Here is a 27500-nt window from a genome sequence, read left to right on the forward strand (position 1 = left end):
AAAAAAAAAAAAAAAAAAAAAAAAAAAAAAAAAAAAAAAAAAAAGACCTCATCTAAACCTAACTATCTCCCAAAGATCGCCCTCTCCAAATGTTATCCCATTGAGGGTTAGAACTTCAGTAAATAAATGTGGGGGTCAGAGGACACAATTCGGTCCACAGCACTTCCCTGTGAAAGCATGTATCTTCCTCTCTCATTTTCCTCCCAACCTCATTACACACACAATTCATTGACTTCGTTTTCACAAAATGATCACATACAGAAAAGAATCTGACAGCCCCCACATTTTCATCTTTCAGTTATCTGAAATTTCACCATTTGGAAATTAGTTTGGACTAATAATACCAACGAAATGCAAACACATCAATGAAAGCTAGTAAATGGTCACTCATTCACCTCTCAGTGTGAATTAGTTAAATCACAACCTTCAGCTACTCAACAGAGATAAGGAAGATTAAGGAAAAGTATTGATACTCAGGGAAGAGAGAAGAAAATGTCTAATATGATCACTTTGGAGCCAGAACCAGGCCAAGACAGTATAAGGACATATGTAACTTAAATACTAGGAAAGGGAGAGATGAAGAAGTGGGCATTGAAAAGACTATAGGAGAAACTTGGCTCGTGTCAAATTTTGTCTAGAGCTAAAGCTGAAGAAATAACTCTTATTTTTCACATTTATTTTCCTCCACATCCTACTTCCAAGATACAGAATTAAGACTAACAATGCTAATACTAATAATACATTTAAACAATTAGTATTTACTCATACAAGGCACTATGCAAGAGTCAAGGGTTGAAGGCTTCTGAAGGCCGAATAATCCATAATTTTAACATGCAGAAATATACACTTAACATTATCCAATGAGAAATTTCTTCTAAGCTTCAAAAATTTGAATATGAAATTATTTTACAATGTAGCATGCAAAATATTAAGACTGGAAATAACCTTAAAAGACACCTAGGAAAAATTCCTTTCCAGAGATACCTTTGGGATATATGCAAGTTGTACGGGTTCTACACAAGTAAAACCCCGCTAACAAGAGACTGTACTCATACTCATCTATTAAAATATCAAGTTCACTTTGTTCACTCTGAAAAAGACAGAAACAACACTCTTCAATAGATAATGTGGAATTTTATCATTTGTAATCATTGTAGAGATCATTACAATATCAATTTTATGTGTGTAAATTTGTTTTAATTCCCACTGAAAGTAATTGCTCCGACTTTTGAATTTCCTGATACTTGTGTGTAAAGGATCTTGACTGTACCTTCCCTACTTAGCTAAGTTCTTTAAAGCAAGGGGATAGAGCTTTCTATTAACCTTACCTCTCACTGTTTATACATTGGACATAGTAGATATGGAGTAAACATCTGATTGATAAAAAATGAATACGTAAATGAATGAATGAATCAACCAAACAGTTAAATGGTCAATAGCCTTCTGGTAAGACTGACTAACCCACACCAAGTTGCTAGGATTGCTTAATTTTGCAGCCCCAGTGAGTTGGGCTGGCAGACTAGGGGAAAGGCGGTTCTTAATACACTTGTGTATATGAATAGTCAAAAGTGCAACAATTTAATGTACTTAATGAATATATGTATATCTATTTATTTGCTACAACAGTAATTCACGGTTCCTCTGGAATGCTCAGAATTTGCAAAATATATTATACCATAGGCTGGGCACAGTGGCTCACAACTGTAATCCCAGCACTTTGGGAGGCAGAGGCGGACAGATTGCATGAGTTCAGAAATTGGAGACCAGCCTGGGGAACATAGCCAGGTGTGGTAGCCTGCATCTGTAGTCCCAGCTACTCAGGATGCTGAGGTGGGAGGATCGCTTGAGGCCAGTAAGTTGAGGCTGCAGTGAGCTGCGATCATGTCACTGCAGTCCAGTTTGGGTGACAGAGTGTGACCCTATCTCAAAACAACAAAAAAAAACCCCAACTCCTGTAAATCCTCCAGAACAATATTAGATGCTTTGTTAAAAGCCAAAATGGATGACAAAAATGAGTGGTCATCAGTGATATCATCAGCTTGTTAATCAGCATAATGGATGTGAGAAATAGTTTCTTGTTGGTTAAATTCATGGATTCAAGAACACTTAAATATTGCAGGGGACCCAATACCCACATATAACAGAGCATAAACATCTCGTATGAGTTGCGGCTGGTATCCCTGGGGGTGGTATCCAAGGCAAACCTTTCAAGGTACGGACATTCCACTAAAGGACAGAGAACTCGGCCTTTAGCATATTGGTCACTTTTGTGGAGCGCTTCCTAACTGCTTGCCAATAAATGTTTAATAAATGTCTTTCTGAGACTTGCCTTCAACAAGATCAGGTAGAGAGATGGTAGAAGAGTAGTTAACCATCATCAACCTCCAACGACTGCTGACTATTATCGATGAACAAGACCCTGGTAGTTGGACATGACCAAATTGCTCAGATTAGCTCACAACACATGTGTACAAGGTGCTGACATGTTAAAAATCCATCAACACAACAAAGAAGAAAATCTATCAAACCCATGGATAAGTGGGGTGTGGGAAGGACTTTTCTGCTTTTGCTAGTGAACACACAGCACCTGTGGGACCACTGTGTTTCCTTCATTAGTGAAAAGCAAGTAGGTGCCAAGCTGTGCACTAGTTCAGGATGACCAATTGGCTTTATCTACTTGGCAATTCAAACTGACTTCCGGTGGTTGAAGAGCTATGATTGGCAGTGCCAAGGGGAAGGTGGGACACATTTCCACAAATAAGCAACAACAATTCTCTCTTGTGCTGTCAAAGGTTAAAACAAGAAGTGAGATCTCCATTCCGATGCAAACTATCTGCTGTGTGTGGACACATTTCGTGAGGCCAAACTTCAGCAGGCTGAGGCTGCAGTGAGCTGTGATCATGTCACTGCACTCCAGTTTGGGTGACAGAGTGAGACCCTATCTCAAAACAACAACAGACTGAGTGCAAGAGCAAAGGGAATTTCCTTTTTTTTTTTTTTTTTGAGACGAAGTTTCACTCTTGTTGCCTGGGCTGGAGTGTAGTGGCGCGATCTCGGCTCACTGCAACCTCCATCTCCCGGGTTCAAGCGATTCTGCTGCCTCAGCCTCCCAAGTAGCTGAGATTACAGGCATGTGCCACCACACCCAGCTAATTTTGTAATTTTAGTAGAAATGGGGTTTCACTATGTTGGTCAGGTTGGTTTTGAACTCCTGACCTCAAGTGATCCACCCACCTCGGCCTCCCAAAGTGCTGGGATTACAGGCGTGAGCCACCATGCCTGGCCGGAATTTCTTATTTCAAAACCCATTTGACTGCACAATTGAGGAGCTTCAACCCATTTTTCAATTGCAAGTGATAAATCTGCAATATAAGGACATGCTAAGAGGCAGGCATTGAGAGAAGAATCTAAGAGAATTCCATCAGTGTTTTCCAAGCTATGAAGATCCTCGATGCAAATTATCTGCTTGTGGACTGACATCAAATCAACAGTATCTGTCTGTGGGAAAAGGTATTTTCAAAAGTGAAATAAGTAAAATCTATCTTATTACATATCAGCCTTAATAAACATTTGCAATCAATGTTGATGTGAACACTCAGTCTGAACTCCAATTAAATGAAATGTTATAATTCCCCCCCACAAATTTTTTTTCTCATTAATAGACCTGTATTACAAAAAAATTGTATTTGAGTTTCGTCAATAAAAATTTTGTAGAAAATGTCTTTTTCTCATTATGTAATCATCTACATTAGTACCCACATACCTCTATTTGGTCTCTTTGCCCACAAAGCCTAACGAACTTACTATCTGATCTGTTACAAAAAAATTGTGCTGACCCTACATATAGACTCTATTAAAAAATGAAGATTTACTGGTACCAATATGTAAATATATGACATATTGCTTTTGTAAAAAGCAATTTTTAAGGCAATATAATTCTATGTATGCAAAAAATTATCTTAAAATACCTATTTGCATTTGTATGCTTGTAGACACACACACACACACACACACACACACACACACAAGAAATGTGTGGAAGGAAATATTAAACTGTGGATAGTGACTGCTTCGTGCAGACAAACACTCCAACCCAGTCTGTTCTCCAGTGTCCAGGGTTACATTTAAAACCTAAATCAGATTTGGTTGCTCCCCCGTTCCAAAGCTCCAGTGGCTTCTCATCACACTTCAAAACAAAACAGCTGCCTACCTTGTCAGACACTGAAGGTCCCAAAGCTCTGGCTCCTACCCCACTCCAACCTCCTTCCTCCAGCTCAGGAAGTCCTTGCTGTACTGGCCTCCCAGTTGTTCCTGCAAGCATTTTTCTCCATCAGGACATTTGTTCCTGCTGTTACCTCCAGCTGAAACATGGATTTTAACAGAGTCACAGGCTCCCTCTCCCTCCCCAAGCCTGTGATCGGATGTCTCCTTCTCAGGGAAGCCTTCATGGGTCACCTTATCTATCCAATGCACTATTGTTTTTCTTTTTGTCATTAACTGCTTGCTGACACTGTTACACACTTATTTGCTATCTGTCTCCCTCTATGAGGGTGCACGCTGCTTCATTCTCTGCTGTCCCCACAAACTTGAGGAACACCTGAGACACAACGGGTCCATGACTTTCATTAGTTAGGAAGTGAACTAACGAAAAGAGGCCAGTGAGGAGATGGAAATTCTAGTCTTCTTAGCAATCTTTGTTACAATGGGAATGTATCTGTGTACTGTTTACAAAATTAGAGAATAAAAAAGTAAAAAAGAAAAGAATTAATGATTTTAAAGATTTTAGAAAACAAAATTGTTGGCCGGGTGTGGTGGCTCACGCCTGTAATCCCAACACTTTGGGAGGCCGAGGTGGGTAGATCATTAGTTCAGGAGTTCAAGACCAGCATGGCCAAGATGTGAAACCCTGTCTCTACTAAAAATACAACAAAATCAGCTGGGCATGGTGATGGGTGCCTGTAATCCCAGCTACTCGGGAGGCTGAGGCAGAGAATTGCTAAAACTTGGGAGGCGGAGGTTGCAGTGAGCCAAAATCGTGCCACTGCACTCCAAACTGGCCAACAGAGCAAGACTACGTCTCAAAAAACAAAAACAAAACCAAACCAAAATTGTTTCTCCCTCAGTTCCCATTCTACTAATGTACTGAAGCTCTTTGTAACTTGTTTTTGAAACCTTTTTTACACTCTATCTTAGATATTGACAACGGCAACAAGTAAAAGTGAACTGAAAACAGAAATGGAAAAAAGCCCTTTATTTCGACATTAAAGATTTGGAGGTACAGTTTGCTGTACAGAAGTTTTCACTCCTCCACAATTTCACCAGGTATACAGTGTGCATCCCTGACATTGAAACTGAAGGCCTTATGGTTTCATCTTGTAAGGCAGATTCCCAAAGAGAACTGGTTTACCTGAGTCCCAGGGGGCTGACAGTGGGCAGTTTAAAACATTGATGACTCTTTATTACTATAAAAGAAAAGGGTTAGATTTAGGCTAGCCAACATGTAAGTCTTTTTATGTCCTAGAACCCAATGATTTCCCATCTCTCTGTAATGGCATGAAGTAAGGCAGATGACTCTAGAAGATCCTCTTAACTTAGGGCACACAGTTGCACCAGAGCCCTGTCTGGACACTCCTGCCTGATAGCCTGCACCACTGAGCGAAAAAACCTCTCCATCTCCACCAGGGTGTCATGGGTCAACTAGTGCTGGCCCCTCATCCCCTTCTACTTACTCCCACCGCCGGACGCTGTCGACGCAAGGGGCAGTGTTCTAGAACATAAAACACACCTGCTTCTGAGGACTAGCACACTCCCGACAACATGGGGATTTTAGGCCATGCCATACTGTTTGCTACCAGCTTTTTGCCACTTAATTAACATTTGCATGTCATTATTATTCAAAAGCTTAAAAAATACACAAGATGAAAACTGGAAAGAAGGAGAATGTAAACTTCAGAACAGGATATTCTTAACTACCAAAAGAATTTTACACATCTATTGTTTTATATTAACTTTTGAGTCAACATTTTGAAATAAATATTTTGAAAACATATACTAAGGCTAATGGAACATAAAATACAGTTTCTTGTCAAATTTAATATATGTTCAGAAAACCAAGATATAAATAGCAGGCTAAAAATACACAAAAGTATTTTCATTCTTTTTGTGAAACAGTTTTGGGGAGTGTATACTCAAGGAAAAGGTATGTAACACATCTGTGATGATTTCAAACCCTACTGTGACTTCTCCACCTTCAAAGGGGCAGGTAAAACATTTGTAGAGCAGAGAAATCATGCAGAGTGAATGCGTTCTTACTCAAATTTTAACCTAATCTTTAGGTAAAGAGAGTCAAAGTTTAAGATTTCTTCAATTTTGGTTGCTGGAACCTATTTGTGCTTGTAACTGTGAAGTGCAAAATGTTTTACTGTTGTGACTTTTGCTACAATGATATAGTTTATTATTAGAGTTACAATTAAATTATGAATAGGAATAAATCTTTTCAAGTGATGCTTCAAGCCAAATAAGTACAAGTCAAACAAGGCCTGTTACAAATGAGCAAAAATGTTTTAAAAATGTTTCTTCATAGTTAACACTGCCCAAAGTTTCTTCAAAAATCAATACTGATAACGGATTTCTAAATGTACTTTTTCATACTTCCTCTTTGATACAATCGATGGCTTAAGCTACCTTCATTTCTTTCTTTAAATAGCCTCACTATTAAGAACCTAGGTTTTAAAAAACCCTTTATTGTATGCATCTTTACACATGCTGCAGCGCAAGACTCCAACGGAACAAAGAAAAAGACTTCACTCCCCTCAGTTATTCATACTACAGACTACTTATCCTTTTGACCTGTAAGAAGGAAAAGTCTTGGAGAAACAGATTCATAACAGACTTGATCAGTAAGTCTAGAAGTTCCACAAGACAGCAAGTCATCTATCTATTCCTAAAGAGTTTATCATTGGAATGATCAAATGCATATTCTTTAAGTAAAAACTGGGAAATAATTTAAGTTATGAAAAAGCTGTGATAAATTTGAACTACGGATGCACTGTTACATGTTTATTTAGAAAGATGACTTGGAAAAGGAGGTTCACATACTTCCACTGCATCCTCCGGGCACGTTTTCCTTTTCTTCTGCAGACCTCTCCACGCTACAGTCAACGACAGAACGTGGCTCATGTTCACTTGAGGCTTCGCCTTCAGAGGAGTTTGATATTTTGGAAGTGGTACCTTTGTCCTGTGTGCTTTTCAGACCAACCGCTTCTTTCACTTCTTCAAGGATTCCTTCCAAAGGAGTTAAATCACCATCATGTCCTTCTGGAAGAGCGGGGTCCTCAATGGTGTAAGAAAAGCCATTGCCCTCTGGGCATGTGCCTTCTTTCTGCTGAGCCTCAGCCTGTCTACAACACCTTAAGGTTTCTTCAGGGGCAGAGGATTCCTCAGAAGTCACGCAACTCAAAGCTGCACGGCCTTCTCCATTTGCAGTTTTCTGAGGACTGGAGATGGTTTTTGCTGTGAAACTGGTAATGTCAACTGTTCTGGTTTTTTTACCAACGCAGGAAAAATCAGACATTTCAAATATGCTTGTTCTCTCCTTTTTAGAAAGACTTCTGCAGCTGAACTGAGCAGGGTTTGATGGCAGCTGAGATTTGGGAGGAAGATTCTCTGAATTCCTTTCCTTAAGATTATCAGGTGAAAAATAGTCATCATATGAAGACTCCCCACAGCTAAGAGCCTCGAGTGCAGGTCCCGCCATGTGCTGCAGGCTGCCTTCTGACCTGCACAGCTGCAGCCTCGGCATGATAGATCTCCTGATGCTCCTCTTTCTCTTGCATGTTTCCTTTGGAGGTGAATGGAAGCCATATGATACTCTTTTTCTCTTTACTGAGGAACTCCTGGGTCTTGAATGTATCAAAACGTGGCCTTTTGTTGAAGACAACGTAGGAGACAAACGATACTTCTCTTCAAACGTCTCCTGAGACTTACCTGCAGCCTGCTTTTGGTCAGGGGTGACTATTTTACCCACAATATTTCTTTGCAAGTTTATTTCTTCCTTTGAAAGATTACTCAGAAATTTCTGAGGACTTGATTTATCAAGGTGAGCGAAAGATGGTGATGAATGAATATTATTTGTTTTCAATACAAGTGAAGAAACACACATATCACTTTTAGTGTCATTAATGGATCCTCCCAACTTCCTTTCCTGATTTCCACATCCTGAGTTTCCACAAAGATCATCAAAAGACGAGTGTAAGCCAGCAATGGATTCATCTGGAAAACATTAACGGAGAGCTAACTTTTAAAAGTGGTTTAAATTATTCTAAATTCAATTTTCAGTTGACCAATAAAACATTACTTTTAAAGTACAGCTATTAGTTAAGAAGACTATTAACCACATTTGGGTTCTTCTCATTTCCATTTAAGAGTACATTTTAGGCCAGTATTTTTAACTAGAAAACCTGGGCTTTGATGAGTGTATGGCACAGTGGTGGGGATAGAGAAGAGGGGTAACAGACTACTAAAAATTTTAGGCAAATTTCCATATGCATGTGCACATTTTCCCCGAAGAGCTTCCATAGTTTGTCCCTAAATTTTCCAGGAGATCAATAATTCTAAAACCTAAGAACGACTGCTGTAAGGTCTAGGGAAAGTTCTAGTCTTGTGTGAAACATTCCCTCAATGAACATAGCTCACCTTTACCTTCCCTGTCTTCCAGTGAAGTCCTCGTATGACACTTATATTCAAAAGTGAGCCATTTGGTAGGTCTTAATGTTTCAACTCTTATATAGCTTACTCATTTCCTGAGAGTAATGCTAAGCTGCTGCTACCTCCTGAAAATTCTGTACTCCTCTGTACCCTCCGGGCCTTGCCCTTTCCTCCACACTTTATTCTAGGTAAATACAATTCATCTGGGTTGCCAACATCCCCGGGACCCACCCACTGCCCTTGCCAGGTCTCCCTGGCCTTGCCCCCTCTGCTACACAGACTCATGCATCATACTGCCCCGTGGTTACGTGGGTGTCTGCCTATCACTATGCTATCAGCTACTAAAGGTCTATTCATTTTGGAATGAATATAAAGAAGTCTGTAGTCCTGTGCTGGCTGCCCTAGTAGGGGCTTAGCACTTGCTGGTGGAGGGCCTGTGTTTTGTAGAAATCACTCAAATCTGCAGGTAACATAAGTGTTATAAGTCTCTGACTGAAATCACTAAAGTTCTGCTTTAAAAAGGAAGAACATAGGTAACCACCAAAGCTTCCTTTCTGACTGTGCCCCGGGAGGGGAGGGAAGCCCAGTGGGCAGGAGGCACCATGTGTGTCTTCAAGGCAGTAGTTGGAAATAAGGTCACTTTTAATTTTAGATGCTGAATATATCTTATTCAGCACCTAAAATTGCTTTATGTTTTATCACACTTTTCAAAAACCCGATAAGCAATGTGACATGTCACTAAGAGTGTAAACTGTGATATCAGACTGCCTAAGTTAAAAGCTTGAGTTTGCCATTCACAAACCACATGACCTTGCACAAGCTGTTTGACCTCTGTGTCCTGGTTTTTCACCGGCAAAATGGGATGGTGATGGAACCTACCTCTTAAGGCTAGTGGGAGAATAAATCAGATAACAGTGAATGAGACACTTAGAGGAGTGCCTACAACACAACAAAAATGAAATCAATGTTAGCTATTATTATCACTTGTTTCCAACTTCTAGGAAAAAATGTATCAAGTATAAAATAAAAAGATGGAGACTGTTTAAGAGAAATGGGTAAATAATTCCAGCACACAGAGGTGAGAGTACAAGGATTAACCCTGCACTGAAAAGAGGCTCTGGTTTAAACTTTTAATATCTTGATGCCGTCTTGTGCTTTGTCATTCCTGTGGCTTTCATAATAAATATTCCATAACATCTCAAGCACTTTCGAACACAGAACTTCTAGGGGTCGCTGCTACTTATATGGGCCCTACTGGGGGCTAGATGAGAAAACCGTAAGAAATTGGTACGAAGAAGAAATGACCATGAACAATTATCATCCTAAGTGACACAAGGGCTCCCACATTAAAAAATATGTATGTGCATAACATGTAACTAATTGCATTAATTCTTACCAATGTTCTTTCTGCTTGTAATTAGAAATCTTCTATTTAGCTCCTCAATTGATTGACGATCTTTACATACTTCACTGACCCCGTTCAATAACATGTTCCTTGTGTTAATTAGACATTGTGTGGAACAACATTTCCTTAGTTCTGACCTCAGTTCTATGTAGTTTAAACTGCATACAGATTAGTTCATATACAACCACAATAATTTTTTTAAATGAGCAATGGATTCTGTAGCAAGAAAGCAAATGCCTAGGGAAAAAAACCTATAGGAACCAAAAAGGAAGTTTAACTCATACCTTATTTTTATTATAATACCTAATTTCAGGGGGAAATTTAGAAGTTCTAGTTTTAACTAATTATTTTACTCATCAGACGTTGCTACATGAAATTCTAAATCAGAACTTAAATATATCACAGAAAGGAAAATAAAAAATTTACCTGAACACAAAGTATCATGTGAAATGTTCAAAGGTGCTTCACACAGAGAGTTACTTGGATTATCATGAGACTGTTGAATCATTTGGGAAGCTAAAAACAGGACCAAGACACTGCATTAGATAAAGTTTCAGTATTTTTTAGCAGATGAAGCCAGCAGGAAATCCTCCTATTAATCATAGGTGATTCTGTTAAATCCTATAATCACAAAGTTAGAAGGGATCTTAAAGTCAGCTTGCCTAAATCTAATCAGAAGCTCAACAGAGTTAAGTGAACACTTCCAGTCTATTTTAGTCTTGTTGTTTGATAATCATGGCTTTTTCTTCAAGGATGCTCACCATAGTTACCTCTAAAACTAAAGCACTGCTTCTCAACCAGGCTGACATGGGGTCCCAGCAGATAGCTGGTAATGTCTGGACACATTTGTGGATGTTGCCAGTGAGGGAGAGCAGTGGGTACGTTGCTAGTGTTAGTGGGGAGAGGCAGCGACGCTGCTGAGCTTCCTGCCACACACAGGGCAGTGCCCCCAGCAAAGAATTACCCAGACCCAACTGTCAGCTGTGCTGGGTTGAGAAATCCTAGAGGTTTCATAGAAACCACTTAGAATGTCAATGACTTAACAAATAAGGTCCTAAGTATTATCTTCAAAGGCCGTTCATACAATAGTCAAGAAACAAAAGAAATGTTTGGATCTCATATCCAAAGATATTTTTTAGAGACTCAAAAAGATACTTTTCTGAGAAAACTTCAGCCGAAAAGAGAATAAACCAAGAAAAAGAAGGGAAGCACACATAAAATTTTCAGTTAAGTTTTAAACTGTGCTGGATGCAGTGAAGTAGCAGAATTAACACTGCAAAGTAACAGAAAAAGTAAAGTTTAAGGCAAATTACTTTATACGCATAATTGCACATTAAAACAATTTGGATGTCTACCTGGGACACAGTTAGTTATCTTCCTCAATATCCATTCTCACTTCTCCTTAACAACTTTGATTTTATCAGTATAGCAATGCATCCCAGTCAAGACTACATTTCAGTCTTGCCTGCAAAAGGGGTTGGCATATGACCACATTCCAGCCAACGGAATTAGACAGGAATATTGGATAGACGTCTGGTAAGGCTGTCAAAGGGAGATGGCTCAGCTGGGAGGCACACACATTTTGGAAGAAAAGCCAGGCAAGCCTAACAGAAAGATGGGAACCTACTTTCTTAAAGACACTATGGAATGGCATCCCAGCCCTGACTGCCTACTTTTGAACTAGGCAAGACAGAGAAAGGCAATTCTATCGATTGTAAGTCATTGGTTTTTTTTCCTTTGTTATATGCAGCCGAAACTAACCTTAACTGATACAGATGGACAAAGGACGTAAAATTAAGAGAGGCAATAGTTGATAACATTACAAGCTGCATTCAGTAAGTCATCGTCAATAATATGAAAAGGCATTGAAACTTGCTCCTAATCGAAAGTAACTTAAAGAACAGATCCAGTTTTTCAAGCTTCCGACTGAAAAAGGCTACAGGCTAATGCCATTCGGTTTTCCAAGTATGGAGAAAGGGGCATTCTTATAAACAATTGATGACAATAAAATGGCCCAAATCTTTTGAAGGATAATTTGACTATATCTATCAATAAGCCAGGGGCAGTGGCACACACCTGTATTCCTAGCTACTTGAGAGGGCGAGGCAGAAGTGCTTGAGCCCAGGAGTGCAAGTCCTGCCTGGGTAAGACAGTGACACTCTCTATATCTTTAAAACATCAAATTCTGCACGTATGAATATTACTGAAATACATGAAGTACTCAGAAATATAAGGATTCACACAGGCGCATGCAGGGGTTTTAAAAGTAAAAAGTCGGGGTGGGAAGCTGGAAAGACTTATGTCCAGAGAAAGGAAAATGGCTTAATAAAAAAATAAGAACAACCAAACTATATGGTTAAAAAAAGAATAAACACTGCAGCACGATTTCTAATAAAGAAAAAGTGGGAAAAAATATCCACCAATAGGTAAGTCAATATCAAAGCTGCAGACTACTTAAAACATCTTTAAAAAAAATAGGTCTACAACAACTAAGCTGCAAAAAAATCTCCAGGATACTCTTAAGTAAGAAAACAAAGTGGGTAATAATACATATGTCATCATCTAACTTAGGTAAAACGGAAATTACACCTCCACACAGAAAACAAACCTGTATCTTTTTCACGTATACACAGATATCTGATACACTGAAACAGATCTGGAAAAACACATCAACTTAAAATACAGGTTATCCCCAGGTAGAAGAGTATAATTAGGTGGGTATCAAGATGAACTTTTACTATTAGCTACTTTGTTAAATGTTTTATTAAAATGTGCTGAATTACACTTCAGTAATTAAAAATTTTAAAGATAAAATAATGAAAAACAAACTGATTCATTAGATACATTTAATCTAAAGCAAATTCCTTCAGAAGGCACTATTTATGGCCGGGCACGGTGGCTCATGCCTGTAATCCCAGCCGTTTGGGAGGCTGAGGTGAGTGGATCACCTGAGGTTATGAGTTTAAGACCAGCCTGGCCAACATGGCGAAACCCCATCTCTACTAAAAATACAAAAACAAACAAACAAAAAAAAATTAGCCAGGAGTGGTGGTCGGCACCTGTAATCCCAGCTACTCAGAGGGCTGAGGCAGTAGAATCACTTGAACTCAGGAGGTTGCAGTGAGCCCAGATCACGCCACTGCACTCCAGCCTGGATGACAAATGCAAAACTCCATCTCAGAAAAAGAAAAAAAAAAAAAGATTCTTTTTTTTTAAAGAAAGAAAGAAAAAATTCCAAAGGTAATAGAAATTACAAAGGAGGTACAACAAACAGGATTTTAAACTTGAAGAATACTATACACCCAACACACACTTCAAAAATCTTAATGATGCATAAGATTTTCTGGAAAACAAAGCCAGTCATGAAATAGGTCAAAATTTGTTACTATCAGGAAACATTAAAATATATCTAGGCAAAGAAAAAAAAAGCTTTCCACCATAATTTAATCACCTATTTGCATAATTTTCATTTTACAGATTGTAATTACTTACAGGTGGGGGAAAGATTTTCCCTTTTCTCCTTCATCTCTTGTAATCTCTTCTCCATTGCGCTGTGGTGACTACTATTAATTTTAATTATAGGACTATATGTTAATGAACCATTAGATTCAAATAAGAGAATAGGTACATCACCATCTGAAAACGAACAAAAAATCCACTTTAAGATCAAAATGCGCCTTCATACTTCAATATGATTCCTTTTAAGGAACAACCCCCAACACCCCGTTTTCCTTCTTCCCTTTCAACATCATTACCTACTTCTGTTAATATTCTACTCCCACCACCTCCACAGGCAGTGACGCTGCTGCTACAGCTGCTGGCTCACATCTGCTGAGCAATTGCCCTCACCAAGTACTGTGCTAAGAACAATATATGTATTAGTGCATCCAACATCAAACCCAAACCCAAACTAGTAACCCCACTTAAAAACAAAGACTGAGACACAGAAGTTAAAAGTTGCAAAGCTGGAATGCAATTTGGTTTCTGTTTCTTGTACCAGGTTTCAGAAACTGCCCCCATTAACCATCGCTCCTACCCTCAACACACACTCACAGACTCAGACATGAACCTGACTGCATGAAGTGGGATCAGCATGGTCCCAGAACCATGAAATTATAAGTTCGTTTTGTGTGGGTGCAGTTGTGTTTTTTTCTGGAATGCTACCTTGCATATGCTCAAGGAGCCCTTCAGTACTTTCATACTCACTCCCAACAAAAAAATACCAAGAATCATTTAATCTCTTCTCCTTTGCAACTCTTAAGCGTGGATAATCCTTACTGTAGTTCTGACAATATACAAATGTACATTAGTTGAATCATTAATACTTCATATGTATGGTTTTTAATTACGATACATATTTGGTCTAAGAAGAAAATTTTGTATCTACCATTACCATGTTGTCAAAATATTTTCAAATACACTGTCACTGAAATAGGAAAGAAGGCCAAAGTGACAAAAGTATAAAGAATTATAGGAGAGTGTGTAATATTGATATGAGTCTAGGAGAGGCCAGATCATAAAGGACCTAGTAAATTGGAGAATATGTTAAATACAGATTTTATCCTGAATATTTTTCCTTGGGATGATACCAAGAAATTTTAAACCAGGAAGGGGATGTCCTTCTTATTTAAGGTTTTCATCATTGTGACTGCAGCACAGAGATGAACTGTAAGGACAGAGTGGAGGGCAGGGTAAGGAGTGGCTCCCGTGGTGCAGGAGGGATGATCCAGGCATCAGGAGAGAGAGCAGGGAAGGAGAAAACAGAAGTCAAACAACTATTTCAGAAGCAGGGCCATGGTCTTGATGAGAGTTAGTGTCAGGAAGGAGGAGATGTCAAGGACGATTGCGTGTTTCTGGCTTGAGCTTCGATGAAGACCAGACAGTTGGTGTGAAGGAAGGACGGACACACACTAGGAGAGGCAGCGGGAGGGCTGAGCATGAAACAAATGATGCAGGCCATGTTTCTGGCAAGTTATGTGGCAGCACTACGTAGGCTAACTGTTCTATCCAATTCTGTCACATTATCATCACAGATTTAAAATAAATCTTGGTCAGGCACGGTGGCTCACGCCTGTAATCCCAGCACTTTGGGAGGCTGAGGCAGGCAGATCACAAGGTCAAGAGTTTGAGATCATCCTGGCCAACATGGTGAAACCCCTTTTCTACTAAAAATAAAAAAATTAGCTGGGCGTGGTGGCGCACGCCTGTAGTCCCAGCTACTTGGGAGGCTGAGGCAGGAAAATCGCTCGAACCCAGGAGGCGGAGGTTGCAGTGAGCTGAGATCACACCACTGTACTTCAGCCTGGTGACAGAGCAAGACTCTGTCTCAAAAAAATAAATAAATAAAATAAAATAAATCATGACAATTCTATTTGAATAATTACAAAACACAGAATAGAGAATTTGTGACATAGTAACATAGATTAAAACAAAGAAAACAAAAACTAGAGGAATTAATGCTTTTTATTTCTAGTGACCACAATTGCTTATCTGCAGCAATGGTGTGTCAGAATTAGGAGGAAATACTGAATTTAGAGGACAGTGAAAAAGGCAAAAGAGAAATACCAAAAACATACAAAGTATCTTAATGTTTCATAATATTCTTTTTTGTTGTTGTTTTTTTGAGACCGAGTCTTGCTCTGTCACCCAGGATGGAGAGCAGTGGTGCAACCCCGGCTCACTGCAAGCTCCGCCTTCTGGGTTCACACCATTCTCCTGCCTCAGTCTCCCGAGTAGCTGGGACTACAGGCGCCGCCACCACGCTCAGCTAATTTTTTGTATTTTTAGTAGAGACAGGGTCTCACCATGTTAGCCAGGATGGTCTCGATCTCCTGACCTCCTGATCCACCCGCCTCAGCCTCCCAAAGTGCTGGGATTACAGACGTGAGCCACCGTGCCCAGCCCATAATATTCTTATATATAAGAATATTATTTAAGAATATATACATAAGAATACATATATTTTTTCTAAGACATCTTGTTATAACACATAATATTCTAAAATATTTTTCCAAATCACTAAAAGAATGTATCATCTAAGATTTGCCTATTCTGGGTAACAAAACAAAAAGACCAATTAGGTAAAAATACAAAGTTATACATAAAGAAGAAATAAATAGGTATTTATTTCAATAAGGCTTATTAGCCAAAGTTTGCTTTTCTTCTGAAATCATTCCTGAAAATAAAAAGTTCGACCACCTTGATGAATGGTTAAGACTATGGTCGATTAGCTCAGCTGGATGGCTCTATTCTGGCTCCCAGTCAAGTCTCCCACAGGCTCCTGACATTTTGTCTTCTCCTTCCTAGAGTAAAGCTACCATAGTCTCCATCAGCTCTCTCATCCTGAACACCACCAGACATCATGCAAATTAAACAAGGTGTATGGACACAAATGCAAAGAACTGTATTATATTTCTTAGCTTACCTAGACTTGTTTTTTGCCTTTGTAGCTCTTTAGCCATTTTCTCAAATTTCTTCTGAAATCTCTTATCATTTTCCGGTGTTTTAAAATTAAAATCTTTGGGCTGCATACATTTACGCTGTGCAGAAAGAACACAAAAATTAATACTGTATTGCAACTGCTTAAGACAGGAGAAAAAGCCCTTTCGCATATATTTCTGATACCTTTTATAACATCAGTAATAAAAACTTCTGAAAGAGGTGTTTCTTGCACTGTATGTGAATTGGCAATATTTATTTCTTTTTGTGCAATTATAAAGAAAATGGACAGAATTTAAAAGACTGTATAAAAGGCTCTGTATTATGCTTTGTGAGATATTGTCATGATCCTAGTATTCTTAGTTTCCATGAAAGTTTTTAGCCAGTCTCTTTCGATATTTTGCTATTGTTACCACCAAACCAGCCCAATCTAGTTCAACTTTGTGTATCAAAATGGCGAACTGTTTAATTGCCCTGGCCCCAGAGGTGGCAAGTTATGTCACTTGCGCATGCCCAGGTGAACCAAGCATGTAACCACAGGTGGAACCTAAGCACTTAGACCAAGGAACGGGGGCCAAATTAAGGAGTAAATACCTGATGGCATAATCTAGGATCCAATCAGATTGAGCCCTAGCATCACCTTGGGACACAACCCAGTCAGATGACACCTCCCAGCATCACCTCGTTGCAAGATCCAATCAGATCACATTTCGTTTTCTCTGCCTATGAAACTGCCTGAGCCCCTACCTCAGGGAGGCAGATTTGAGCATTTCCTCCCGTCTCCCTGCCAGGCAACTTGCAATAAAGCCTTTCTTTTCTCAAAAGCAAGTGGCATGATCTTGGACTCTACGTGGGTTGGGCAGCAAGCCCATTGCCTGCTTGGTAGCACTATTCTCACATCGTTCTCCCTGCAAGACCATGACGCAGTAAGAAAACAATTTTTATTTTATAATTACCAAAGAAAAGAACCATTATTATTGTTGCCCTACTATCATTAAACCCCAGGAGCTCCAATCAGCCAGTAAAACCCCAAAACTATAACTACACTTGCAAACACATAAAACCCCAGGCTGATATCCACAGGAAGGTCTTGGGTTAACTCTACTCTTACCATCTAAAGAGAGGGGAAATGTTTCCTTTGAAACACACCTCACAGTCCCAGCCTTACCCACATTCTCTTCTTGGAACTGCCCATTGACTTCCCATCTTTAGCCCGGCCATCAGCACAAATACACATACTGAACTTCACATCGATTTTACCTACTAACACTTTTATGCCTGACTTCTTTCTTACAGGACCCCAGGGAAATTTAAGTCGTCTGTCTAGGTTCCTTGGTTTTCAGCTTGAAGCTGCCAGCCCAAATTTGCTTACATAGGGAGCTAGCTACCCATGTAAAAGCTAACTTCTTTTGCTTCAGTCTTATAGAAAGAACTTCTTTTAGCTATTTAAGGCTAATGCCTATACTGGGATCTTGCTCTGTTAGTTATTCACTCATTTATTGACAAAAAACATGACTATATGTCAGGCGCTGGTCTTGCAACCTAGAAAGATCCTTGTCATCATGGAGCTTGTATGCTGATAAGGAATGACAGAAAATAAACATAATAAATAAGTAAATTGTATGTGTCTTGGAAGATTCATTTCAACAGGCTTGGAACCGGCCTGCACTGCTTTCACCAAAGTACCTGCACTACACAAAATGTACTAATTAGGCAGTGGTGCTTTACAGCCACAGGTCCGGGAAGTCTGGGGACAACTGTGCCGGCCTGTCAACACTGTTTATGATTGGTGAGACGAAGGATTTGCCTGGAGGCTCCGCCAGTGGGGCTGGTTCATATAGGCTTAGGGCCAGCAGTATACAAGAAGATGCTCCACCTTGTGCTCCCTGGTTCTCAGGTACTGTGCAGATTGGACACATTGTTATTTTGGGGTCCTGTGAATCTTCTCTAGCAACTGTATTCCATCAAACTGCCCACATTACTACAGTGTGTTAGGAGGAGCCAGTCAGCATTGCAGATGAAAAGAGACTTGCATAGTTGGCACAAGTGGGAAGGAATTGCTGGTACAAACAGGGGTGGCAGGATAGGTCTCACAGAGAAAGTAACATCTGCACAAAGCCATAGGGAGGCTGGAAAACGGGTCATGTGTATGGATTTTGGGGGAAGAATGTTCCAGACAGAGGGAACAGATAACGCAATGGCTCTGAAACAGAAACACGATTGGCATGCTTGAGGAACAGCAAGCTGGGCAGGCAGGCAGCAGACAGGGTGAGGGGGGAGACAGATGCACAGAACCTCCTCGAAGACCCAAAAGAATAAGGCCTCAAGTCAGGTTTAATTTGCAATTACATTTGGAAAAGAGAAGGGAAGGGAAGGTTTTTGGACATGAAAATTAAAGTGGTAAAGTGTATGAGCAGTCATTAATGCTTCAGATTAGGAAAAATTAAAAAGATTAGTAATATCCAATACTAGTCAGAGTATCAAGAAATAATTTTTTTTTTTTTTTTTTTTTTTTGAGAAAGAGCCTTGGTGTCGCCCAGGCTGGAGTGCAGTGGTGCGATCTGGGCTCACTGCAACCTCCACCTCCTGGGTTCAAGCGATTCTCCTGCCTCAGCCTCTTGAGTAGCTGGGATTACAGGTGTGCACCATCAGGTCTGGCTAATTTTTGTATTTTTAGTAGAGACGGGGTTTTGCCATGTTGGCCAGGCTGGTCTCAAACTCGTGGGCTCAACTGATTTGCCTGCCTCGGCCTCCTGAAGTGCTGGGACTACAGGTGTGAGCCACTGTATCTGGCCAAGAAATAGGTCATCTTGTATATGATTGGTGGAACTGTTAAAATCAAAATGTGTATGTATTCTGACCCAGTAATTTTATCTCTAGATATCTGACTTGGAGAAATAAACTCAAATATGTGGCATAAGTAATATACTTAGCAAAAACTGACAGTGACTAAAAGTACATGAATACCGGAAAAACACAGTCACAATGTATAATGCAATACAGAAAACTGAGTAGTCAAAGCTACTGACATGAAATGGTCAAAACTATATTGTTAACTGGGGAAGAAAAGACAACTCACCAGACGATACACATAAGATAGCAGAGCCCCTTCATGTCAAGCATGCATGTGTGTGTACATGTGTGTAATGTACTGAAGAAATGCCACCTAGGATACTCATCAAACTGAAAGCTGCTTACTTTGAGGGAGGGCAATCAAACAGATGTCTGTGTTTACTAAATGTTTTACAATGAAAATATGCATGTACTACTGATGTGCTTTTACAATAAACACTTGATTTTAGCATGTCACAGGGAGGCCAGAGACTGCTGAACACTTTTTCACTTATAATCAGGTAAGACTGAAGGAAGTTCACCCATCACCGCATGGGCAAACTATGGCTTGTCTGAGATGAAATGTAATGGGGAAATATCATTTACTGTTTTCAGGAAATGTTATTTCTCCACAGTTATTTCTCCCCTAGTCTACAGGAAATGTAAAGTTCAGTTTGGAGAAAGTCATCAAATCCTCCCTCTAACAGAGCCCCTCATGTGAAAACAAACTGGCTGTGATGTTTCAGAGTAAACTCTCCTCAGACAAAGAAATCACAATTAGAAATAGAAAGCTGAAAAGGTTGTGGTTAAAATGTGAATTCCATCTCAAACGAAAGCAGTATCTTTAACTCTACAGTTTGCCCTCTGTATCTGCAAGTTCCAGATCTATGGATTCAACCAGTCACGATTGGAAATATTCAAAAGAAAAAAAAATTAACACAAATTTAAAAAAATACAGTATAACAACTATTTACAAAGCAATCACATTGTATTAGGTATTTTAAGTAATCCAGAGATTACTTAAAGTACATGGAAGGAGCCAGGTGCAGTAGCTCACACCTGTAATCCCAATTGGGAGGCTGAGGCGGGAGAATCACTTGGGGCCAGGAGTTTGAGACTAGCTTGGGGAACACAGAAAGACCCCATCTCTACAATTTTTTCTTCGGTATACAAGAGGATCTGTGTAGGTTACATGCAAATACTATGGCATTTTATATAGAGGACTTGAGCATCAGTGGATTTTGGTATCTGTGGGGGTCCTGGAACTGATCCTCTGTGGATACTGAAGGACAACTGTATTTGTACAGGAGATTTTCCTCATAAATGACTTTGCACACTTGGATGTACGTCCATCAGACTTTTGAGATTCTTCTTGCTAAACAGAATGCAGGTATTTTGATTATAGATATAGCACATTTCATTCTGAAGTAATTACCAAAGCACCTAAACGTTTGCTTGTCTCTTGGCACCTTTTAGTTTTCCCATGGCCAACCACAGTCTCTTCCATTTCCTACAAACGCTATCAAAGAAGTCACAGGATAAAATAATCTCTGTAATTCACAAAAAAATGCTATGTGAAAAGAATAATATCATCAATAGCATAGTTAAGACAACTCTTGAACATATTTCTAGAAGTTTCATTTTCTAAAAATAAAAAATAAAAATGAATAAATTCCTAATTGCCATTATCTGCATTGAAATCATGTACTTACTTTTTTTTTAATCAGGCTTGGTAAGTGTTCATTCGTATTAGCTGCAGGGAACAACGATTCATCAATGTGTGCTCCAGCTGTCCTGCATCTATGTAATTAAATTAAGGTAGTCTAATGAGTATTTGTTTCTATTATACATCGACACAGCACTAAATCTGCACATGTATTAGCAATTTAAGAAATCCATACCTAGGTCATTTTAACAGACTTTAAAAAAATAAATACAACAGCAAATACAAAAGTCAGTATAAATCAAACTTCCCAAAATCATCTCTATCCGGTGTGTAAGTATAACAGAAGCAAGAGGCAGGTAAAGGAAGTACAATTTTATGCAACAATTTTTGACTTGTAGCATACTTCAAAATTATTAGTGCACAGACTCATACAGGTATAAGTAAATGCTATCAAATGGATCATTTAATAGTAAACAAACCATAAAACAGATAATTTAGAGGTAGAAGGGATGTAAAGAAATTGAAGTCAGAGGACATCTCTTTCCTCCAAAATTAGGTTGTCCTTTTTGTTTTTCTGTCCAGACACCACCACCATCAGCCCCAAGGCCTGGGTGTGCAACCAGTGCTTCCGCATTGCCAAGCCTCCTCCTCCTGCCCTGTGGACAGACCTGCCATTTCTCCTGTCCACCTTCGTATCTCTGGATTCCTGTGACCCTTATCCCTTCTTAGCATTTTGTCACTCAAGTCTAAATAATTATGATTTTCTAAATGATCTCCTGCCCTACTGTTTGTTTCTCCTCTACTAATTCACTCATACATTACGGAAATATTAATCTTAAATTTCTCCCCAACCCAGATAAAAACCTTCTGTCACTCCCATGTTTAGAGCATATTCTCACTCATTTGCTGTTTAAGTGTTTTTATAATAAGGCCTCTATTCACCTCTCCAACTATCCCTCACAGGCCTATCACTGTTCAACATCTAACACACAGTTATTTGAAAAAATAAAGTATACTGCAATAAAAAAACACATATCCATATTGATATAGAAATTTCTACAAAATACATTAGGAATGAAGGAAGTTTCAGAAATATGTGCCTCTATATAGTACAGTATGGTCTATGCAGTGTGGTAAGTAACACTAGGGTAGTGAATCTCATCCTGGTGTCCCTGACCCCCTTCTGAGGGTGTGCAAAGTCAATACTATTTTTATAACAACACTAACACGTGATTTTCTTTTCCTGTCTTGCATTATCCCCTCAGTATACGATGCAGTGGAGTTTTCCGAAGCAAAATGACATGTGCTATCCCAATACACTGAATGCAGAGGCAGATACGAGAAGGCAACTGTCTTCTAATAAGCCAGGCATCAGAGAAATCTGCAAAAATGTACAAGTTTAAAAAAGAATACAGTGTAGTAACTGTAACCAGAGAAGTACAACCAGGCAGAAAAGCAGCAAAAAGTTGCAAAATGAGTATGGTTCAGAGAAAGCTTCAGGTCAGAGATGATCACCAGACTCAACTCTGACAAGGAGGCAGATGTGAGAGGGCACAGATCTTCCATCTGGAAGCAGAGCACAGACTCAAGCACAGTGCAGCAAAGAGCGTGACATTTTTGGGAAAACATACGCCATTTGTATGACTGAGTGAATGAATGCAAGTTAGGAGACCAGCAACAAAAAAAGAATTCATGTGATTCCAAGGGTTGTACTTTCTAAGCTAATGAGCTTGGACCCCGTCCTGTGGGCGCTGGGGTATGAGGACAGGTGTGAGGGACGGGTCGTGGGCAGGTCACCGGTCCAGGACGCGGAGGCCAGTCAGGGACTGCTGCAATAACTGAGGCAGGAGACGCTCAAGATTCAGTAAAGGCAGCTGGGGACTAAGATGGGGAGGGGGAATCCTTAACTGAATAATATTTAGACAATAAAAATGGAAGGTTTTTGACCTCTGGTTAAATCTGGTGGACTGAGCACATGCTTTTCTCTTGACCCCCAAAACCCCAATAAAATGATAGTAAAGGAAAACAAAAAGACATAAACCAACAAAAATAAAGAGTAGATAAGAGCTGTCTGGGGAACAGTAATCAAACAAATAAAAAAAAAAAAGAAAGAGGGAAACCCAAGCCTGGCAGCTGGGGTGGGGGAGGAGTCTGTTTGGAGCTCAGAACCCAGAGCTCAGAACCGCTCGAGGGCAGGAGGCACAGGTGAAGCCAGAGCACTCAGGGGCGGGGCCGGGGGCAGAGGACAGCAGGCAAAGGGCAGAGGGTAGAGGGTGGAAGGCTGAAAAGAGGCAGCAACTCTCCTTGCCCGTGCCCACTCACTGCCACCCAGTGCCCAATGGGGGCACTGGGACCATGTTCAGATAACTGGAGCCTGAGAAGCTCTGGACTCAAAGGACGCCAGGCCAAGCTCAGGGAAAACAAAAAGTTTTCCATGAAAGGAAATATATTCATGGTTCACTCTGAGATTCAGCCTAACACACAACTTCCACAGTCAAAATGATGTAAACATAAACTACTGATTTAACCAAAATGTATCATGTACACTGCAATCAAGAATGGAAACAGCCTGCACATGAATGTGTCCATGCAAACAGCAGATGCGCGCATGTGGGAGTGGCATGCCCTGGGAGGGGCCGATTAAAAACGAAATTCTCACTTCCCTATCAGAAAGTCACTAGATAATATCTGAAACTGAAAAACCAAAACAGCAATACAGCCACAGTATTTAGAAATATGGAGGTCACTGAACAGTTTATCTGCAGAAGCAGCCACATGTGTGAAAGCAGCTGCCTCTGGGGAACAGGAATTGAGGGTGAAAAGGGTCAAGAAAGGGACCGTTGTTTTCCATGATAAGCCTTGTCATACTAGTTCTTCGTGAGTGTGTGGGTGTGCGCACGCGCGTGTGTGCATACAATGGAACATGATTCCACCATAAAAAGAAACGCAATTCTAATACAGATGACGTGATGAACCTTGAAAACATTATGCTAAGAGAAAGAAGCCAGACATGAAGGTCGTATATTATATGATTCCGCTTATGTGAAATGTCCGGAAAAGGAAAATCCACAGAGAAAGAAAATCCACAGAGAAAGAAAGTAGACTAGTGGCTGCCTTGGCTGGCGGGAGAATGGGGAATAGGGCTAAGGGGTACAAGGTTTCATTTTGAGGTGATGAAAATGTTTTAAAATTGTGGTGACAGTTGCACAACTCTGTGAATACAGTCATATGCCACAAAACAACCTTTTGGTCAATGAGAGACCACATACACAACAGTGATCACATAAGATTACAATGGAGCTGAAAAATTCCTATCGCCTAGTAACATACTGATGTTCCTAACCCGTGTAGGCCCAGGCTAATGTGTGGCTTTGTGTCCTAGTTTTTTTTTTTTAAGTTTAAAAGTAAAAATTAAAATTAAAAAATAGAAAAAGCTGATAAAGCTGTAAGGTATTTTTATACTGCTGTACAATGTATTTTAAGGTGTTATTACAAAAGAGTCAAAAAATTTAAAAAATCACAGTTTATCATGTAAAAAAGCTATAGTAAGGCCAAACAAAAAAAAAAAATACAGCATAGGCAAGGTGCAGTGGCTCACAACTGTAATACCAACACTTTGGGAGGCCGAGGCGGGAGGTCAGGAGTTCAAGGCCATCCTGGCTAACATGGTGAAACCCCTTCTCTACTAAAAATGCAAAAATTAGCCAGGCGTCGTGGCACGCACCTATAATCCCAGCTACTCAGGAGGATGAGTCAGGAAAATCGCTTGAACCCGGGAGGTGGAGGCTGCCGTGACCCCAGATTGCGCCACTGCACTCCAGCCTGGGCAACAGAGCGAGACTCCATTTCAAAAAAAAAAAAAAAAAGTACAGTATAATAACTACTTACATAGCACTCATACTGTATTAGGTATTATAAGTAACCTAGGTGTTGTTTTTTCCCCTCCCACCACAAGTAACAGAGAGACAGGTTACATACTTATGGGAGGAGCCAGGTGCAATAGCTCCTGTGTGCAATCCCAACATTTTGGGAGGCAGAGGGAGGAGGACTGTTTGAGGTCAGGAGTTGGAGACTAGCTGGGGCAATGTAGCAAGACTGCCATCTCTACAAAAATAAATAAGTAAATAAATAAATAAATAAATAGCCAGTCATAGTGGCACACACCTGTAGTCCCAGCTCCTCAGGAAGCTGAGGCAGGAGGATTGCTTGAGCCTAGGAGGTGGAGGCTACAGTGAGCCATAATTGTGCCACTGCACTCCAGCCTGGGAGACACAAAGCAAGACCTTGTCTCTAAAAAAAGTTATAGTATCAGTTAATACAGTTGCTCCAAAAAATATACATCCAGTGTAACCTAAGTGTATGACACGTATAAAGTCCACAGTAGTGTACAGTAGTAATGCCCTAGGCCTTCACATTCACTCACCACTCACTCAACGACCCAACCACAGCAATTTCCAGTCTAGCAAGCTCCATCCATAGTAAACGCCCTATATAGGTGTACCATATTTTATCTTTTATGCCATATTTTTACTGTACCTTTTCTATGTTTAAATATTTCAGAGACACAAATACTTACCACTGTCTTACAACTGCATATGCCATAGAGGTTTGTGCCTAGGAGCAATAGGTTGTGCCACAGAGCCTAGGTGTGCAGTAGCTATGTCATGCAGGTGTGTGTAAACACACACTATGATGTCTGCACAACAACAAAATCACCTACCTATTCATTTCTCAGAAGGCATCCCTGTCGTTAAGCAATACCTAACTGCATATTTAAAACCAATGAATTGTACACTTTAATTGGGCAAATTGTGTAGCATGAGAATCAGATCTTTAAAACAATGTTGGAAAAAAAAAAAACGAGACACTACTACACATCCGCTCGAATGGCTAAAATTCAAAAGACGGATAAATTACAAGTATTGGTGAAGACGTGGAGCGAATGGAACCCTCACACTGCTGGTGGGAATATACAGTGCCATAACCGCCTTGGAAAAGTTTGGGTAATGACCCAAGAGAAATGAAAGCATACAAAGACACAAACGTAAATGTCCATTGTTACTTTATTCATAACAACCTAAAATGGAAAACTAGCCCAATTTCCATCCACTGGTGGCACCGTGCTACATGCCTGCAATAGAATACTACTCAGCTATAAAAGAAAATGAAACCGCTGCTATACACAACATGGACAAATAGCAAAAACATCACCTTCGGTGAAAGAAGTCTGGCACAAAATAGTACACACTGGATGAGTCCACTGATCTGAAGCCACAGAACTGGTGACACTAATCTTTAATGACAGAAACCAAATCTGTGGCTGCCCTAGGGTGGGAGGAGGGGGCAGGGAGGCTGACAGCAAATGGACACGAGGGAGATTTAGGGGTGATGAAAATGCTCTATATTTTGGTTGTGGTGGTGACACAGGTATACACAATTGCCAAAACTCCGTGAATGTACACTTAAAATGGGTCCATTTTATTTTATGTAAATGTTTTTATAAAGCTGATTTTAAAAAACAAACCAACTATCTGAGCCTACAATAATGGGGTGAGCAGAATGCTGTATCTAATAAAAGTGATGGGAAAGGGAGGCAGGGTGGAAGAGAACGAGGAAGGAAATGTTTTTGAGGTGTGCTTCTTTTTAAAAAGTCCCCTGAATTACCAATTTTAAGCATGAGAAGTTTTTAGCAGCTTCTTCTTAAGCAAAATGTCACCGATTTACCACTATTGTGAGTAAGGGAACAGCAAAAGGGGGCTGGCTGAGATGCATCTGGATGAAAGACGTGGAGGAGACCTTAGATAACCGTGTTATCAAATACACAGTATTAAAATCACCACCATCATCAGAACAAAGGTCAGCCAGTTCATGAGAAGCCTCACACCAACCGTGCTGGAAAATCCACTACCACTGCCTCCTATTGCACAACACAGACAACTGAGGAGTACAGAAGATCATTTGCCAAAGTTTACAAAACCAGCAAGTATCCTTTAAGTTAGCAGTTTAAGGAAGGGCTTGATTCAACCCAGTAAAATGTGTGCCTGGCATAGGTTATACAGTTGTGGGAGGTGTGTTCTGTTGCCTTTGAGGTAAGCTTCCCAACTGCATACCCTTTAGAGTGATAAGATGTAAGGTGCACCGAGATGCTCTCCCTGAATTTCATCCACCTGGGCGTAACTATCATCGATCACTATGAAGAAGTAAGTGGCACTTACTGCGGGTAATGCCATTCTGCATGCCAACAGCTATGCTTTAGCACATGTGGTAACACACTAAAGCTGCTACACTGAAACCCACGTTTACCAGGGGTCCAACAAAATCTACTGAACAGACAAAAAACCCTCCAATTAGATTTCTATTTTTCTTCAGAAATGTAAAATGATAACATTATCCTACCATCTAGTGGTCAAAACGAAAAGTGTTTCAAGAGATGCCTCTAAACAGAGAACCAAC

At 40.0% G+C, this 27500-nt stretch overlaps 1 protein-coding gene across 3 annotated transcripts in view; it reads right to left on the bottom strand.

The window, feature by feature from the left end:
* The window catches only part of MCPH1 (microcephalin 1), a 241277-nt gene that overhangs the window by 194654 nt on the left and 19123 nt on the right, over positions 1–27500 (bottom strand). For all 3 annotated transcript variants that reach the window (XM_023219099.3, XM_023219098.2, XM_023219100.2), the window contains exons 4-8: positions 21094–21181; positions 16536–16650; positions 13604–13747; positions 10538–10627; positions 7099–8271 (exon numbers count right to left, since the gene is read on the bottom strand). In XM_023219099.3, coding sequence (XP_023074867.2) covers positions 7099–8271; positions 10538–10627; positions 13604–13747; positions 16536–16650; positions 21094–21181 — 1610 coding nt within the window. The remainder of the gene's footprint in view (positions 1–7098; positions 8272–10537; positions 10628–13603; positions 13748–16535; positions 16651–21093; positions 21182–27500) is intronic.

Source organism: Piliocolobus tephrosceles, chromosome 7, assembly GCF_002776525.5.
Source record: "Piliocolobus tephrosceles isolate RC106 chromosome 7, ASM277652v3, whole genome shotgun sequence".
NCBI classification, from domain to species: Eukaryota; Metazoa; Chordata; class Mammalia; order Primates; family Cercopithecidae; genus Piliocolobus; species Piliocolobus tephrosceles.